General features: G+C 40.9%; 1 protein-coding gene across 2 annotated transcripts in view; it reads left to right on the top strand.

The window, feature by feature from the left end:
- The window catches only part of CRY2 (cryptochrome circadian regulator 2), a 40,328-nt gene extending 25,343 nt beyond the window's left edge, over positions 1-14,985 (top strand). The window contains exons 7-12 of one of the 2 annotated variants that reach the window (XM_072422068.1): positions 645-956; positions 1,460-1,611; positions 2,688-2,890; positions 3,231-3,320; positions 8,695-8,849; positions 13,073-14,985. In XM_072422068.1, the coding sequence (XP_072278169.1) occupies positions 645-956; positions 1,460-1,611; positions 2,688-2,890; positions 3,231-3,320; positions 8,695-8,822 (885 nt within the window). In that variant the 3' untranslated portion in view covers positions 8,823-8,849; positions 13,073-14,985. The remainder of the gene's footprint in view (positions 1-644; positions 957-1,459; positions 1,612-2,687; positions 2,891-3,230; positions 3,321-8,694; positions 8,850-13,072) is intronic. The other variant, XM_072422069.1, reaches the window with a different exon arrangement.
- Positions 14,986-16,084: the final 1,099 nt, after the last annotated feature.

Raw genomic sequence — 16,084 nt, 5'->3', positions numbered from 1 at the left:
AGAGCCGCGGACCATGTCCCCTGAGCAGTTCCCAGGCTCAGGGGAGTGGGTGGGCTATGTCCCTGCACACAACCCGCCCACTCTCCTATTGCTGGCATGCGATGGCAGAGTGGGCGGGGTTATGGTGCATGCACGGTCCGGTAATTTTGGTGGTCCGTGGGACCAATAAGGTTGGCGGCCGCTGCTCTAGAGAGAAAAATAAAGCTTCTAATGTTTTAGCTTCATTTCAGTGCCAGCCATTTGAGAGCACAAAACAGTGGTGACCAGTTCCTGGTTTCATGGTACCCCTGACAGCACCAGGCAGATTCTTTCTGCTTTAGTCAATTAAGAGGGGAACACTCCTTCAGCCAATAGGGCTGCAACTGTTTCCCATTATCATTAGAGTAAATAAATGGTGCAGGGAGCAGTCCAGTATATTAATACATGAAGAACTTACTGGAACTGAAGAACTTACTAAAAACTGAATTTTCAGAAAATCAAAAACCATGAGACCCTTACAAATCACATTTCATGAAAGTTCCTAGCCGGGCTATTTGAGGGTTGTTGTGGGCAGAATGTGTTTAATCTTTGCCCCTATGAATGTAAATTAAACCTGCCCCTCTTATTCCTACTATTTTTTTTCTAATTCAATGTTGTCACAACAGGTGAAGAAAAACAGCCCCCCACCCCTCTCCCTCTTTGGCCAGCTTTTATGGAGAGAATTTTTCTATACAGCGGCTACCAACAACCCCAAATTTGACCAAATGGAAGGGAATCCAATCTGCGTACAGATCCCATGGGACAAAAACCCTGAAGCACTTGCCAAGTGGGCAGAAGGGAAGACGGGCTTTCCTTGGATTGACGCCATCATGACGCAGTTAAGGCAGGAAGGCTGGATACACCATCTGGCGAGGCACGCTGTCGCCTGCTTCCTGACCCGAGGGGATCTGTGGAATAGCTGGGAGTGCGGGGTTAAGGTGAGATTGACTTCCTATCATGGAAGTTACTGGGCAGCAGATGGTACCAGTCATGACCGGGCTCGTGCTAGAGTCTGAATATTAAGTCCAAAGCTTCAGCATGTGACAAGTCAGACGATGCTTTGTGTATTCTACGCGCTGACATTTGACAGGCCAGACTTTTATGGGGTCTCTTGCACATGCTTACGTTGGGTCAGATTAGGAAATTAATAAAGTTTATTATTAAATGCTTTTTATGCTTCAAGTATTAGATAGATATTTGCATATTCTAGTCAACCTGTAGCATTCCTGTCACTTTCACAGAAAACAATTATGTATTCGATAGTAATAGAAAGTCCATAGAGATGAGAACTACTTTCCTACATTTGTAATCCTCTGAATTCCTGTAGTGCCTGTTACATGTCAAGCTGACACTGCAGGGAGGGAGGACCATTGTTCAGGCAGAACTGATGACTTTCTCTTTTTTTATATTGATATTCTCCATTCTTTGTCTTTATCTGCAGGTGTTTGATGAACTGTTGCTGGACGCAGATTTTAGTGTTAATGCGGGCAGTTGGATGTGGTTGTCGTGCAGTGCATTCTTCCAGCAGTTTTTCCATTGTTACTGTCCTGTGGGCTTTGGAAGACGGACGGATCCCAGTGGGGACTATGTCAGGTGTGTGGTGGTAAACTGACTTTTCAGGACTGATTTGGTCATTTGATTTTTAAGCTTTTTTGGGCCTGTAGTAAGGCACATGGTAAATGGGCAACAGGTTTTTATTGTATGACTTTCAGTACCAATGCTATCATACTACAATGCATTGCAATGTCAGTAAAAGTATTTATTACCAGGATAATATACATTACACCTGTTTAGGGTCATACTAGGATGTATTTTAGATAAAACTATATATTTAGGGATTTGTGCAGCACAGGTGTTCAGCTATTTGTTCTTTCAATGGTTTTTAGGTGTGTGAATGAATTGACTGATGCCAAAAGATCAGCTTTACATCCAGCCAGTTAGCATTCCTTACACTGAGCTATATTCTATCAGCTCTCAGTGACTGGTCCACTTTAAGACTATTGCTAGCAAAACTGTTCTAGCCCCCTCCCAAAAAAAACACAATTTACCTTGCTTTTCCAGAACCCAAATTTAGTGTTTTGGTGCCCCAAAGCCCTCCCGTACTGGAGAATTGGCGTTCAGCCGTATTTGAGGAAATGCCAGAGCTAGTGATTTTTAGAGCCACTGAATAAGGTATTTAATGGTAATTTGAACTGTTTGCATTACACTTGAATTCACTTGCTGGGGTCACTTAACCTGCATTGGGAACAATAGTGCTGTCCTTGTTATTGTTCTCTGAATACATTATAATAGGACATGCAGTGTTCAAGTATAATTCAGCATGGTAAATGTACTGCTCCTGCATTCATAATAACCATTGATTATATCTTAAGTGGCTTGTAACAGGCAAAAGCAGTACAGAATGAGCTTCCTCACACATCCCTCTTACTCGTAGGTCAGATCTTAACTTCAGGTAAACTGCTAAATAAAAATTACATTTATATAAGTAAACCCTTAGATTTCACAGCTCTGCCTCAGAGCACGGGCCTCGAGACCCGAGGTGCATTAATTTATGTATTTTAAATCTGTCTATAGCACAACAAAAACTTCCCTTCTCCTGATGATGATTTTTATTTATATGGTTTTTTTTTTTAATTTATATGTATTTTTTTTTTTTTTTTGGCTTTTAGACGTTACCTGCCAGTGCTCAAAGGCTTTCCTTCCCGTTACATATACGAGCCATGGAATGCCCCAGAATCGGTGCAGAAGGAAGCCAAGTGCATCGTGGGTGTCGATTATCCCAAACCCATTGTCAACCATGCTGAAGCCAGCAGACTGAACATAGAGCGCATGAAACAGACCTATCAGCAGCTATCTCGTTATCGGGGGCTCTGTAAGTATCCAACGTCTGTTCTCCATTCTCCCAAGTATACCATAATCCTTGTACCTCCATACATGGTCTCGTTGCTCGGTCAAACTTTCATTTTGCTGGTGTGCATGATTACTTTGAGGACTTGTCAGCTGTTTAAGGCTGAATGTAGTCCTACCTAGGAAATCATGGTGCCTGACCATGAAATGTGCTGTATTCTAGATGAATCAGCCAGGAGAAGTGGGGAATGGTACATTGCCTCCCTGCTTCTATCCCAAGAGCACATTCACAGTACATTGCATGAGTTTCACTGTAGTATGGAGTAATAAATGGTATATATAAAAAAATCTGCTTTGCTTTTTAGGTATTTTGGCCTCTGTGCCATCCTGTGTAGAAGATCTCAGTGGTCCGATTACAGATCCAGCTTCCTCTCATCATGGGACCTCAGATCCAGGTGAGATATCCCAAACCTAAACCACCACAGTGAGATAACATGGCTGGCAGAAACAATCCACAGATCCCTTTAAAAGGCAATATTCAGGTGTATCTAAACCAATTGAAAAAAAGAAGTCCTGTGATGTGGTGGCTGTATTTCCTGTTCTAGGATGACACATACTGTCCAGCCATAAATAATCTCAACCCCTTGATCTTATAAGCATACTCTTTGTTTATCTTCATTCCTCAAGCTCTTTTTTGGTATTAGAATTGCTTTCTCTTAATGCACATTTTTAGTATCTCACATTGTGCATCAGAAGCTGCAGCAAGCCGGGTCGCACTTTATTTTTTAGTTGAAAGACATCCAGCATCATCCAGCTTCCTCCCCAAGCCTGACTGGTCCTGACTCACCGTTTTCATTTATTGTGTTTCAATCATACAGGCTCATCATAAAATTGGCTTGTGGTACCAAGTATGGTTTGAATGCAAATTCAGCCTTGCTAGAGGCATCAGCCCTCCAATTGACATTGCACTGCGACAGCAGAATGCCTCAATATAAATTAAAGTAACGCACATTAGTGTGAATAGGCCTCTAAATCCAGTCCATTGTAGAGCAAAGTTCAGACTTGGAGAAGGAGACATGGCACAAGTAGCTGATCAGGGATGCTGCACTGCTCATTTGCTAACAATATGATGACAGGAGGATAGAGCCCTTAAATTGTGAGATACATATTTGAAATAGAAGAAGCAAACAGAAAGCAAAAAGAAAACCCCTCTGTTTGCTTCTTCTATTTCAGATACGTACTCGTGAGAAAGTACTGAGGCTGTAATGCTTTCAGGAAACTATGTACAGCACCTTCTGCCATGTGCATCTGTCTAGCTTTCTACACATTATCTCACAGCAACCAGATTCCACCTTTCAACAGACCTGTTGTTCTGGTTGGCTGCACATCACACATTTTGCTCTTTGCTCATTATAAAGATGAAATTAGATGAAATGTTGCTGTGAGATTCATCTATTTATAAATGTGGGCAGCAATATAACAAGTAGGTGTGTGCTTGGCAAGTCATTAAGGTCTCTGCACTGACACAGCACTGATGTTTCATTAATAGTGAGACTTCTGTAGCAATCCTAAAAATAAATCCGATACAGAGAACAGAGGGCACACTAACTTGCTGCGTGTTCAAGACACAAATTCATATTATCATTAGAGCCAATGTGTCACCACACATCACTGATCGATCACAGGAACCAGGGAGGTCAGAGGGAAATGTCATGAAAGAAAAAAGATACAGCGCATGAAATCTACTTTGTTCAGTCAGTCATTTATGGGGGTTTAGGTAAAGCAGTTACCCAATATTATTATAAACAGTATTTATATAGCGCTGACATATTATGCAGCTCTGTACAAAGTCCATAGTCATGTCACTAGCTGTCCCTCAAAGGGACTCACAATCTAATGTCCCTACCTCAGCCATATGTCTTTAATACACTCTAAGGTCAATTTTAGGGGGAAGTCAATTAACCTAACTGCATGTTTTTGTGATGTGGGAGTAAACCGGAGTACCCGGAAGGAACCCAGACAAACATAGGGAGAACCTGCAATCTCCATGCAGTGCATGGCCGAGATTCAAACCTGGGACCCAGCGCTGCAAAGGCCAGAGTGCTATCATCTGAGCCGCCGTGCTACTAATTGTGCTATTTCGTTGTAAATGATCTATGGTCTGTAATGGCCTAGTCTTTTATATCTGAGCGAAAGTGAGAATAAACATAGTGACATTTATTTATGTATTTATATAGTTCTGACATCTTCTGCAGCACAGTACAGAGTCTATAGTCACTATGTCACTAACTGTATCAGAGAAGCTTACAATCTAATGTCCCTACCATTGTCATATTTCCACCATCCTAGGACTATTTGGGAAAGGGGGAGCCATTTAATCTACCAGAATGTTTTTAGCATGTGCCTGAGGAAACCCATGCAAGTCTATAAAGACTCCATGCAGAAAATGTTCTGGCTCAGATCCGAACCTAGGAACCCCATCAAGATATAAACTTGGATTGATTTACTAAACGGGGCCACTGCTCCCACAGGGATAGCAGGACTTTGTCTGCAGCGTGCTGGCACAGGAAAGGCTTTTTTACTTTGTAAAAGCGATAAAGGATTGTAAGCTCCTTGAGGCAGCGTCCTCCTCCTCCTTTTGTGTCACTATCTGTATCTGTCATTTGCAAACCCTACTAATTAAACAGCGCTGCGTAATATGTTGGCGCTATATAAATCCTGAATAATATTAATATTAAATGAAAGATTAGTTGGGCGTCACTCAGTGTATTTCTGGTGTGAACTCAGCCTCATAGATTCAATGGGCCTGATTTATTAAAGCTCCCCAAGGCTGGAGAGAATTCTCTTTCATCAGTAAAGCTGGGTGATCCAGCAAACCTGCAATGGATTTCTTTAAAGTCATTTGCTATTTGCTATGCAAATGTTTTGAATCCTGGTCCAGATCCATTCCAGGTTTGCTAGATCACCCAGCTTCACTAATAAAAGTCCTTTCCAGCCTTGGAGAGCTTTATTAAATCAGGCCCAATGTGTAAACTTCTTTCACTATCCAGTAGGTGGCAACACAGTACAGATGTATTGGAACATTCCTTTATTGGAACTGTGAGGGTTCTTTTCTGTCCCTGTGAGCCCCAGCAGAAAATGATCAAGTCTGAGCAGCTCGTACAAGGTCCTTGGTATCCTGACAGTTTTACGGTTCCTTTATTCTGCTGTATAATTAACACAAAAAAAGAACTCGCATTAGCCGTTATAGCTGACGTGGGGGTTTACCTAAAGAAAAATTCAATTTTTGGTAGAAAGAAAATAGCATATGCAATCGCTACACAAACCATTTTCAAATAAAACTAATAAATTATTAATTGCAGTTGCTGCAATTTTTCTAAATTGATAAATTCAGTGCAACATGGCAACCTGGAGGCGTTTTGTTGGTGTATGGAATTCACTCAGAAATTATTTTATGAGCTTCTCCGATAGGCTGACTTATTTTCTAAGAAATCTGCATAAGGATACAACTAAAACTTTATGCATCCCCTTCAAAAGGTATTTTATATTTGGTGAGGTGCTGGATAGGCATGGATAGTACAGCTCCCTTCATTAGGAGTATTTGCTCAGGTGATCATCACATTCAGTTATTCTGGAAATGAGGTGAAACAAACATTTCATCAGAACTGAACCAGGTAGGAATATTAAACAAAGTTTGATAAAGTCCTATCAATGTACATAACCCAGCCAAATAGGAAATAGGATATAGCTGCTGCTTCTAGTTCTGTGCAGGCCCGGGGTCCGGAGAACGGAAGCTGCCGGATTCCAGACTGTCTGTTTTGTGTTTTGTAGTACCTGCTTGCTTATTCCTATATCTGGCTAATTTCTACCTGGTGATATTTGTATCAAGAATAAGTATATACAGATGTACCAATAGGAAGCATGTCAAGATCCTAAAACTTTGTTCTCAAAGTTCATATAAAACCCTAAATTTGAATGTCGCCTATTTGCTCCCATCTTGTCAGGTAAAGAATATCTCATTCCAAAATCTAATGTGGCAAATTGATAAAGCAATCATTTTTATTAGTGTAAAATTAAGTATTTACTTTGTAAATTAACTTTTAACATTCAAAATCCCACTGTGTAGCTGTGCTATCTTAACAGGTAGGGTTTCTTGTGCCATTTAGTTTTCTGTTAAACTAAGGTCTTACATTTGCCTACATACCGTGTTTCCCCGAAAATAAGACACTGTCTTATATTTTTTTGGGCTTCCAAAAACACACTAGGTCTTATTTTCAGGGTAGGTCTTATATACTTTTTTTAATGAAGAAAAACACTTACCATATTCCCAAATTCCCCTTCTGATCACTCTGTGCTTTTTTTCCACTGTTCTGCAGTTAGGACATGGAACATAAGGACATAAGTCCATCAAGTTCAACCACTAGGGAAATAAACATATCCCAGATATAAAACCCTATAGACATAGTTGGTCTACAACCTACTCCCTGTGACTACAAGTCCAGCACCTAATCTTACAGACTCATGATTTCTACTGAGATTCAGGAATGCTGGGACATGTAGTCAGGCATCTAATATTCTTTCTACCTTGGGTATTACATGGTCATATCCATTTGACCCATTCACTGTGTGCAAGCACATTTTCCCCATGAAACAGATATTTTCTCAGTTTGCTTCAATGCAGTTTGGACTTTAGGCTTCAGGTTTGGGCTTGCTATCAATAATGTTGGATACCTACAGTGCCTCTGGTCACATGAGAAAATGGAGTCATCTTTCTTTTCCATACCATGTGTTTATCTTGTAGAAAAATAATTGTCTGATTGGTAATGCTGACTTGTACATTTATTATCTTGTGTGTAAAGTGTTCATTTAAAGCTGAAGTAAATGCAAAACAAAAAAACCACATTTACCTTTATTCTGTAGATCAGTCTATCCGTCGGGAAGTTTCTTCCATCAGGTCTCACGTTGTCCCAGTATGCGTCTTAGGCCCTTTTCTCTTCTTCCTATTCTTCTTCATGTGTCACCTATCCTCACACTACACATGAGCAAGATTGGGTGACATAGATTGGGAAAAGATTGCCGATCTCACTGCCCATGGATTTTTTTTTCTATTGATGAAAGGGCTCTCAGGCATGTGCAGAAGGAGCAGCCAAGAGCCTTTCAGGATGCGTGACATAAGTATCACGGGAGGCTCTGCGCTCCCATTAAGTCTTGATCTCCGCAGCAATCAAGAAAGGGTCAGCGCTGCTCCGTTTTTTTTTGTTTTTTTTTTAAATTTTATTTATTTATTTTAATTATACGTTTAGGTCTGCTTTAAATAATGGCTTCAGGACAGTTTCTGTTTCAAAATCACTGCTGATGAATCCTTTATAACCGCTGCTGACTGCTGATGAATCATTTATAACCTAATAATTAGTTATCCTAAATATAATTGGTAAATCCCTTGTGTTGTAGATTTTCCTTATCACCTTCATGGCTGTCTGTTTTTACCAACGCTTGGTTAGTATTTTGATGGTAATTACGTTGAATTCACATGGAGAGGTTAATAGATAGTCATCCCAGCATTTAGACATTGCGAGTGAACTCTTATTCAGAAGGTAAAAACTTTCCTCTAGGGAGCTATGGGTGGGTTAGATTGCAGTAGAGATAGCAGCAGTTAAAGGGTTAAAGACAGCTTTCATCTTGTTGCTCTGTGTAAATTCAGGGTAAGAGGAAGGACAGAAACTATTCGGGTTAGGTTTTGCTTTGTTAGGACAGCAGCTATGAAAAGTACCCATTATGTTGGATGCATGCAGTCTAAATATTTTCCTATTTTTTGTTTTCTCTTGGCAGCTCCAAAATTATCTCTATGTGCTGCTGACTCTCCCAAGCGCAAGCATGAAGATTCTGACGAGGGGCAGTATAAGAAAGCCAGGCTTCAGAGTGTTCAGGAGATTAAGAGATCCGCTATAGACTTCTAACCGTCTGAATCTCATATTATCACACAGGTCAGACACTGGGACCAGATCTTATTGGCATATACTAGAGCCACTAATGCCCACAGGGCATTGAAAGAAGGAAAGAAGGGTTTTAGTGCTGACCTCCTAAAGCCGCATACACCCGTGCAATATTAGTCGTTGGAAAGGATCTTTCACAATCTTTTCCAATGACTATTATTGCACAATGCATGAACCATAGGTGTGGTACAGACAATTCTGCTCTAGTGAGGGTGGAGAAGGTGAACATAAAGTGCCCTGCTGTGTCCTTTATATTAGAAATTAACAGTGATCATTTAGCAAGCTGGCAGGACAGATCAATCAAAGATGTTTGGGAACAGGTGTACACACACTAGATTTTTTTTTGCTCAACACAATCACAATCCTTTACTTTTCTGTGTAAAGCTTTAGAATGCGTTCCAATTACAAAGTGACCATGTAAAATCAGTCATTGGTTCTAAAACTGCCATAATCTTTGAAGGTGAAACCTTTATGCCTTTATTTAAAAAAACATCAGTTTTACCTTAAACCAAAATAAGGGGACTAACATGGATGGCCTCCCTCTTAAAATGCTAATGGACTGACTTTTAATATAAGGTGTCCCACTTTCTGACCTGCTGACCCTGAACAAGGTATAATTAAAGCAGAACTAATTCCAGTAGATACTCACCTGTCCCCTTCCGTTGCAAGTGCTGCCATCTTCTTTCCTTCTGTATCTCGATCTTGGGCCATTTAAATTGGCCAGGTCTAGGTCTGCAGTTCAATAGGGTCAAAGTGACAATCAGACAGTTAGCATTTCAGAATGAGTTGTTAGTAGGGTTCTGTCATAACAGGCGCCCCTTAAGCAGACAAAAAACCCATCCTACCTTCAAGTAAACGTAATTCTCTAGGTTTGTGTAATCCCAAAAATGTAGACTGCATACTGTAATATCTCAAAGTAGTTCATTCACTCCCATCAGCCAGGCGTGATCTGCTGGAGCTCCCCCCTAACATTGTTCACTCATGCAAAGTGTTGTCAGAGTCTCCATTTCTATGTACACACATCACATGATTCTCGCCCAATATGAATGGTCCAGCTCCTGTCGGGCGAGAATCTGACATGTATACACAGGTCGCCCAACGTTGTTTATGGATCCTTCCTGAGGGATCCATGAACGACAGATGTTAAACGACTATGATAGGAGTTAAGGGGGAAGGCACAGTGGGGTGCTGCTTACTGGTTCTCCCCCCTCCCCGCTTCATAGAATAGAACATCACTGTATGTACAGCTTTTGTTCTTCTGTCTTTTGTCGCTGGAAATGATTATGAAAGATGTTTCAAATGACAATAAATGAGTCTGTGCACAGCCTAAGCCCTAATGGAGTGAAATACAATAGAAGAAGGGGCATCAGGCTGCCCCATTGCGGGAATAAGCTGCGTGTTGTCCTGCACTTGTGTAGGAAATGGAGACCTAGAACTGATCAGTGGATTTCTGTGTATTACCCAGCTCTTGATTAATTTTAGAGAGAAATTGTTTTAATCACTTTGTTAGCCCCATTGGGGATATTTTCCATTTCCTGTCCCATGGATATTGTGTCTTAAAAACAGGATTGCTGTGAGTGTCCATATGTGACAATATTGTCACTTGGACAGGGAGGTCAGGGAAAATTTCGCCAACAATGTCTCATATAAATACCAGTAACACCAGCGAAAGGTTGTGTGTACAGGCCTAGGGAATACAAAACCTATTTAAAACAGATCAGATGGAGGTCAGCTGCAGGTCATATGCACTTATCAATCAATTCTTAAGCATGATGCTATCTACACAAACCCAAAGCGCATTCACACAGGCCTTACATGTGTTGTAATTTAGGGTACTGACATAGGCAGTGATATGTCCATATACACTATGGTTGGTTAGAGAGTTTCTTTGTGTGCTTTTTTTTGGGATAGACTACTATGCAGGACTTGTATTTTTTATTCCCGGACGAGGCACCTGCCAGCAAATACCGCAGGATAATATTCTAAAATACGTAAGTCTTGGTGCTGGCAGTGGATTTTTGCTGTAAAGCAGATATAAAGCCAGACTTAAGGCAATAGATGAGCTAGTGGGTGATTTGTACTGTAACAGCTCAGCAGTTGTGCTATTTGCCAAAAAAGAAAATATTATGTCTGGGGAATAAATCCTAAAAATGTCTGTGATAGGGAGCTGTCAGCTATATAGCACTGATCAGGTTTTTGTAAACTGCAGTCATAGACTGGCTTGGCATGCAGTAGGCAGCAGGTGGCGCCACTGTACTTGTTAACCTGTGTTGGTGATGGAAAGAATGTGAAGAATAGAAAGTCATAGTCCCTATAGAAGGCAACCATTTTATTTTAAAGCTGAACTGGTTCCATTACACTTTCTACTCCATCATCATGCACATTAGAAACACATATAACACATATAAAATTCAATATTAATTTATTTTATTTTATTTTTTTATGCTTGAGGTGCTAGTGCGAAGATCTAAACATGCTAGCAAGTTGCATCTGAACCGTGTTGGTGCCGATAGGACCAGCATGTCTCATGATCTTATGGGAATTTTTGATCATTGTGGTGATGGTGCAGCATGGTTGGCTCAGTGCTTAGCACTTGCCTTTGCAGCGCTAGGTCCCAGGTTCGAATCTCTATCTGCAAGGAGTTTGTATGTTCTCCCTGTGTCTGCGGTAGTTTCCTCTGTGCACTCCAGTTACTTGCACATGCCAAAAACATGCAGCTAGGTACACACTTCCAATAATTATCGTTAGAAAACGAACCATTACGACGGATTAACGATTTTGTGCGATTATATTTGAACGATCGTATTGTGCACAAATCTGTACATGCTGTAACGATACGATCTTTCAAATATATTACACCAATAGTGTACACACGCTAGATACAATCTTTTGAACAATGCAGAGAGTGACATGTACAGGGGAAAGTGTATTGTAGAAACATGCACCATCACTAAACGACTGTACACACGATGGATAGTGAACGATTGTCGGCCAATCAGATCTGGCGTGACGATCGTTCATTTCCAACGAAAGTCCTTGTTCGTCGTTGGTCACCTTTTTTGTTAACGATTTTCAGCCGATCAGTCGTTCGTTTCCATCGATAATTATTGGAAGTGTGTACGCAGCTTAACTGTTTTTCCCTCAAAAACTGTCCTTGACATATGACTATGATAGGGGCATTAGATTTGTGAGCCTCTTTGACGGACAGCTAGTGACATGACTAAAAGCGCTGCGTAATATGTCGGTGCCATATAAATGCTAGATAATAATAATCATGGTACTATGCACTGTTCTGCCAATCAATCCCTGTGAGGGAGTCTGGACCTGGTGAGGTGCAGATCATACCCACATCAGGTAGCAATGACACAAGTACGTGTCCAAGACTGCAATGAGGAGGGAACCCAATTGGGAGCCATATCCTCAGAGTGAAAATAAGACAAGCCGGTTGTTATGGGCAGCAAGAGTTGGGTGTTATGGTATCGTGCACTTTACTTGTCATTACATTGACCACTTTATTAATCTAGAAAGTGTGCAGAACCTGTTGTTTTCGGTTTTGACGTTTATATAAACCATACAGCCCCTATATGCATTGAGTCCTGACCTATGTAGCTTCTTACACGCTCCTCTGTTTCGTCATTGTGCATGTGCTGAGAAGATGGCAATAAAGTGCATTTTCATTAAGTCAGGTGAAGAGCTTGTTTATTAAAGTGGCCGTCTCCGGTAATGGTCAATACTTGTCTAATCAAATCTTTGTTTTCTTCAATAGATTTATATAATATAAAAAAAATAGATGTTATGGAATTGATAGCTAGCAGACACCTCCATGTTTGGGTTGTGGTTCTTCATTCTGACTGCTACATCAATACTGTCTTGTAGTGGAATGAAGAACCGCGGCACATGGTGGCAACATGCTACCAGACACATCCAAAGGCGTCGGCAATTACACCAGTATCTCTTGAAGAAAAGGCTTGTCACCTCCAGGACAGGTGATCATTGATCATAGATTGTCCACATTTTACTTTTTTAGGTGAAAGGATCCATTATTGAATCTTTGCACATGTTTGGGGGTTAGGAGCATGCATTTATTTCTCACTTGTCGTTTTCAGATTTTCATCATTTGATGGTCAGTTTGGATAAAAATTTATCTTAGCTTTGTTCTATTTTATATACGCTTTTGATTACATTTTGATTTTCCCCCTTCTCTTTCCTGACAGGCGATGCATGCTGCATATTACAGAAGATCTTGATTGTAAAGTCCTATGACCCGGTCCTGAGCAACAGTTCTTCCTGATCGGGACTGCTATAATACCAGCTACACGATGAGACCCCTTTTTATGCTCAAGGGAACCACTGTGGACCTTGTCGATTATCAGTGTATAATGATATAAAGAATATTTTAGAAATGTTCCACCTCTCACCTAGCCACACCTGACTGTTAAGACAGCGATCATATATTACGCTGCAAGCTAAACTGGTAATATAAACGCCTGCTCTTGTTGAAAAAGAAGCAGTCAGGTTCTGACAAACCTAGGTGCTGTGTCCTTCGGCAAAGCCTAATATGTCTTCCTGCCTTCATCTGGCCAGTGAGGGGAGCTGTAGAATCTCAAATGAGCATGTCTGTTGGGAAAAATGGCCTCATGCAGCTTCCGGGGCTTGCCAGTGATGTAATTGTTTTAAACTTAGCCCTGGTTGTATGCATTCAACCAGGACCTGATGTGCAGTTCAGCTCTGCAGATTAACAGGTTGCTTTTGCATTACAGACTGAACACTTTTTTTCCTGCTGTTTGATTTGAACGTATGCATTAGAGCAGAGCTATGCAAAAGCCAGGGATTAAATGCAAGCCCTTGTACACAGACTCTAAGAATGGATCAGACTTCAGAGAACACAACATACTAAACTGTGTTCTCCCCAGCCCCTTTTAGTCGGGCCCACCACCTGGCACTTTTCAGTAACCACCCGGCCATTTTTGGGTGGTTGGTGGTTACTGATGACCTGGGTCACAATATACGGACTGACACCTGCCTTTCACCGGCTTCTTCCCACCCAGCTGGGTTGAACACTGCTATGCATTGTTTGCTCTTGAAACCTTAAGGAAATTTCAGCTCAAATGGCAAGCAAAAAAAAAAATGGCGTGCAGCAAAGTAGGAAGTGTTGCATGCCTTTTTTCATTTTGGTTTAGCGATTAGATGCTGGTAATGTGTGCCTGTGATACCCGTACAAGATGAGTGTGGCTATCAGTAGGGCAGGAAAACTGTACAGCAGAATACAGTTATCAGAAGTTCAAATGTTCTCACTTTTCTAAATACATGTTTGTGCATCCCAGTTGGAGAGATTTCCCTGACACTAATTTATGGTAAATCTATGAAACCCTACATGACCCAAAGGCTACTACTCTGACCTTGCAGCACCGAGGTCTCCGTTTTGGCAAACAGACTATGTGCATACCCAAATATATATTATATAAATCTCCCTACTGTTATCTCCTTAAAAAAATAGTCCTTAAACTATTTGGGATCATCAATCTATGGCTGTATATTGTGTGTGTACTTTAGAGGAACACAAAAATTGTTCTGCAGGTGGGTTCATGGGTCAGAGAGGGGGTTGGAAAGCACTTTACAAATATTTGTTCACTAATCCGTCTCTCCGATTGGGGCACAGACTATTAAAACTTGTTCTAACCCTTCCTCATTCTGTCCAAAACAATATTATATTCTGCTTGATGCACTGACACTTTTCTGTGGACAGGAAGGGGATAGTCTAATGTGTCCAGATTCATCCGTAACGCTTAAATGTGTGACTGTAAACTGACCACTGATGTGCAAATTGGGGGAAAAAAACTTATTGGTCATAGAAATCAAGCAGTTTTGTAACTTGCCCTTTGCAGCCCGTGTTTAGAAATGAAAAGAAGGGGCTTTTTGGTTGTTATACATGGTAAGCAATATTTCTTGCACAGTCTTCTTAAATATTCCTTGCAATGTCTCCTCCTCTTAGCCCTGGAGGGATTCATATCCTATAATGTAGCAGTAGAGGGTGGCTGGGCTGAGGTCAGTCATTTTGCAAATGTGTACATTCTACACAAGCTGTATGTAAATATAATGCTGTACCATAAATGTATTATAAGCTGCAGTCTCTCCTGTTTTTTCGGTTTTCATTGTGTGTGTGTGTGTCTGTTTTATTTTATGTTTTTTTTTTTCACTTCTGAAATATAACTTTTACCAGGGAATTAAGAAATTAGGAAAATGGAGTGCCATAAACCCAACACCACCTCACCCCCAGCAGTCAGAAAAACATTCTTTGGTCCAAAATAGTCTTGTTGAAGATTCCATTTGGCGGGAGTTACTGCTTTTTGCAATTCTTTTTCAAAATTGTCCAAGTTCAACTATGTACTGTAGAGATAGACTTTTATTATTAATACACAGTATTTATATAGCACCAACATATTACACAACACTGTACAAAGTCCATAGTCATGCCATTAGCTGTCCCTCAAAGGGGCTTACAAGCTAATGTCCCTACCATAGTCATATGTCATTAACTCAGTCTAAGGTCAATTTTGGAGGAAAGCCAAATAAGTAAGCTCTTCGGGGCAGGGTCCTCTCCTCCTGTATCACTGTCTGTATTAGTCTATCATTTGCAATCCCTATTTAATTTACAGCGCTGCGTAAGATGTTGGTGCTATATAAATCCTGTTTAATAAGAATAATAAATAATAATAAAATAAGGTAACTGCATGTTTTTGGAATGGGGTAGTAAACCCACACAAACACAGGACACGAGAACCTTCAAACTATCCAGATAGTGTCCTGGCCGACAGTCGAACCTAGCGCTGCAAAGGCAAGAGTGCCAACTGCTGAGCCATGGTGCTGCCCACAAACCAAATTTGCTTATAGGGATCTGCATTAACAGATACAATGACAGCGCCCAAGAACAGGGTAGAGCTGGCCAGGGAGACTGTTCTGTTAGGGAACAATGTAGGGCCCAGGTAGATAGATACTGACATTTATTCTCAATGGCACCCCATTGCAATAGTGATAATCAGTCCAGTGCATTGAAGAACACAATGTACAGTAATACACTGCATTGGCAGCTCATTCATTTCAATGGGATGCCACAGGGCAATACACCTGGATAGACAGGTGAGGGGAAGCCGAGTATGAGAAGGAAGGCCACTACACGAATAGAAATTTAGGAAAGAACAGAAAGTGCCACAGAACTTCTCAAAGAA

Source organism: Pyxicephalus adspersus, chromosome 9, assembly GCF_032062135.1.
Source record: "Pyxicephalus adspersus chromosome 9, UCB_Pads_2.0, whole genome shotgun sequence".
Lineage (NCBI taxonomy): Eukaryota > Metazoa > Chordata > Amphibia > Anura > Pyxicephalidae > Pyxicephalus > Pyxicephalus adspersus.
The sequence above is the reverse complement of the archived record's forward strand: the minus strand, read 5'-3'. Positions and strand labels throughout refer to the sequence as shown.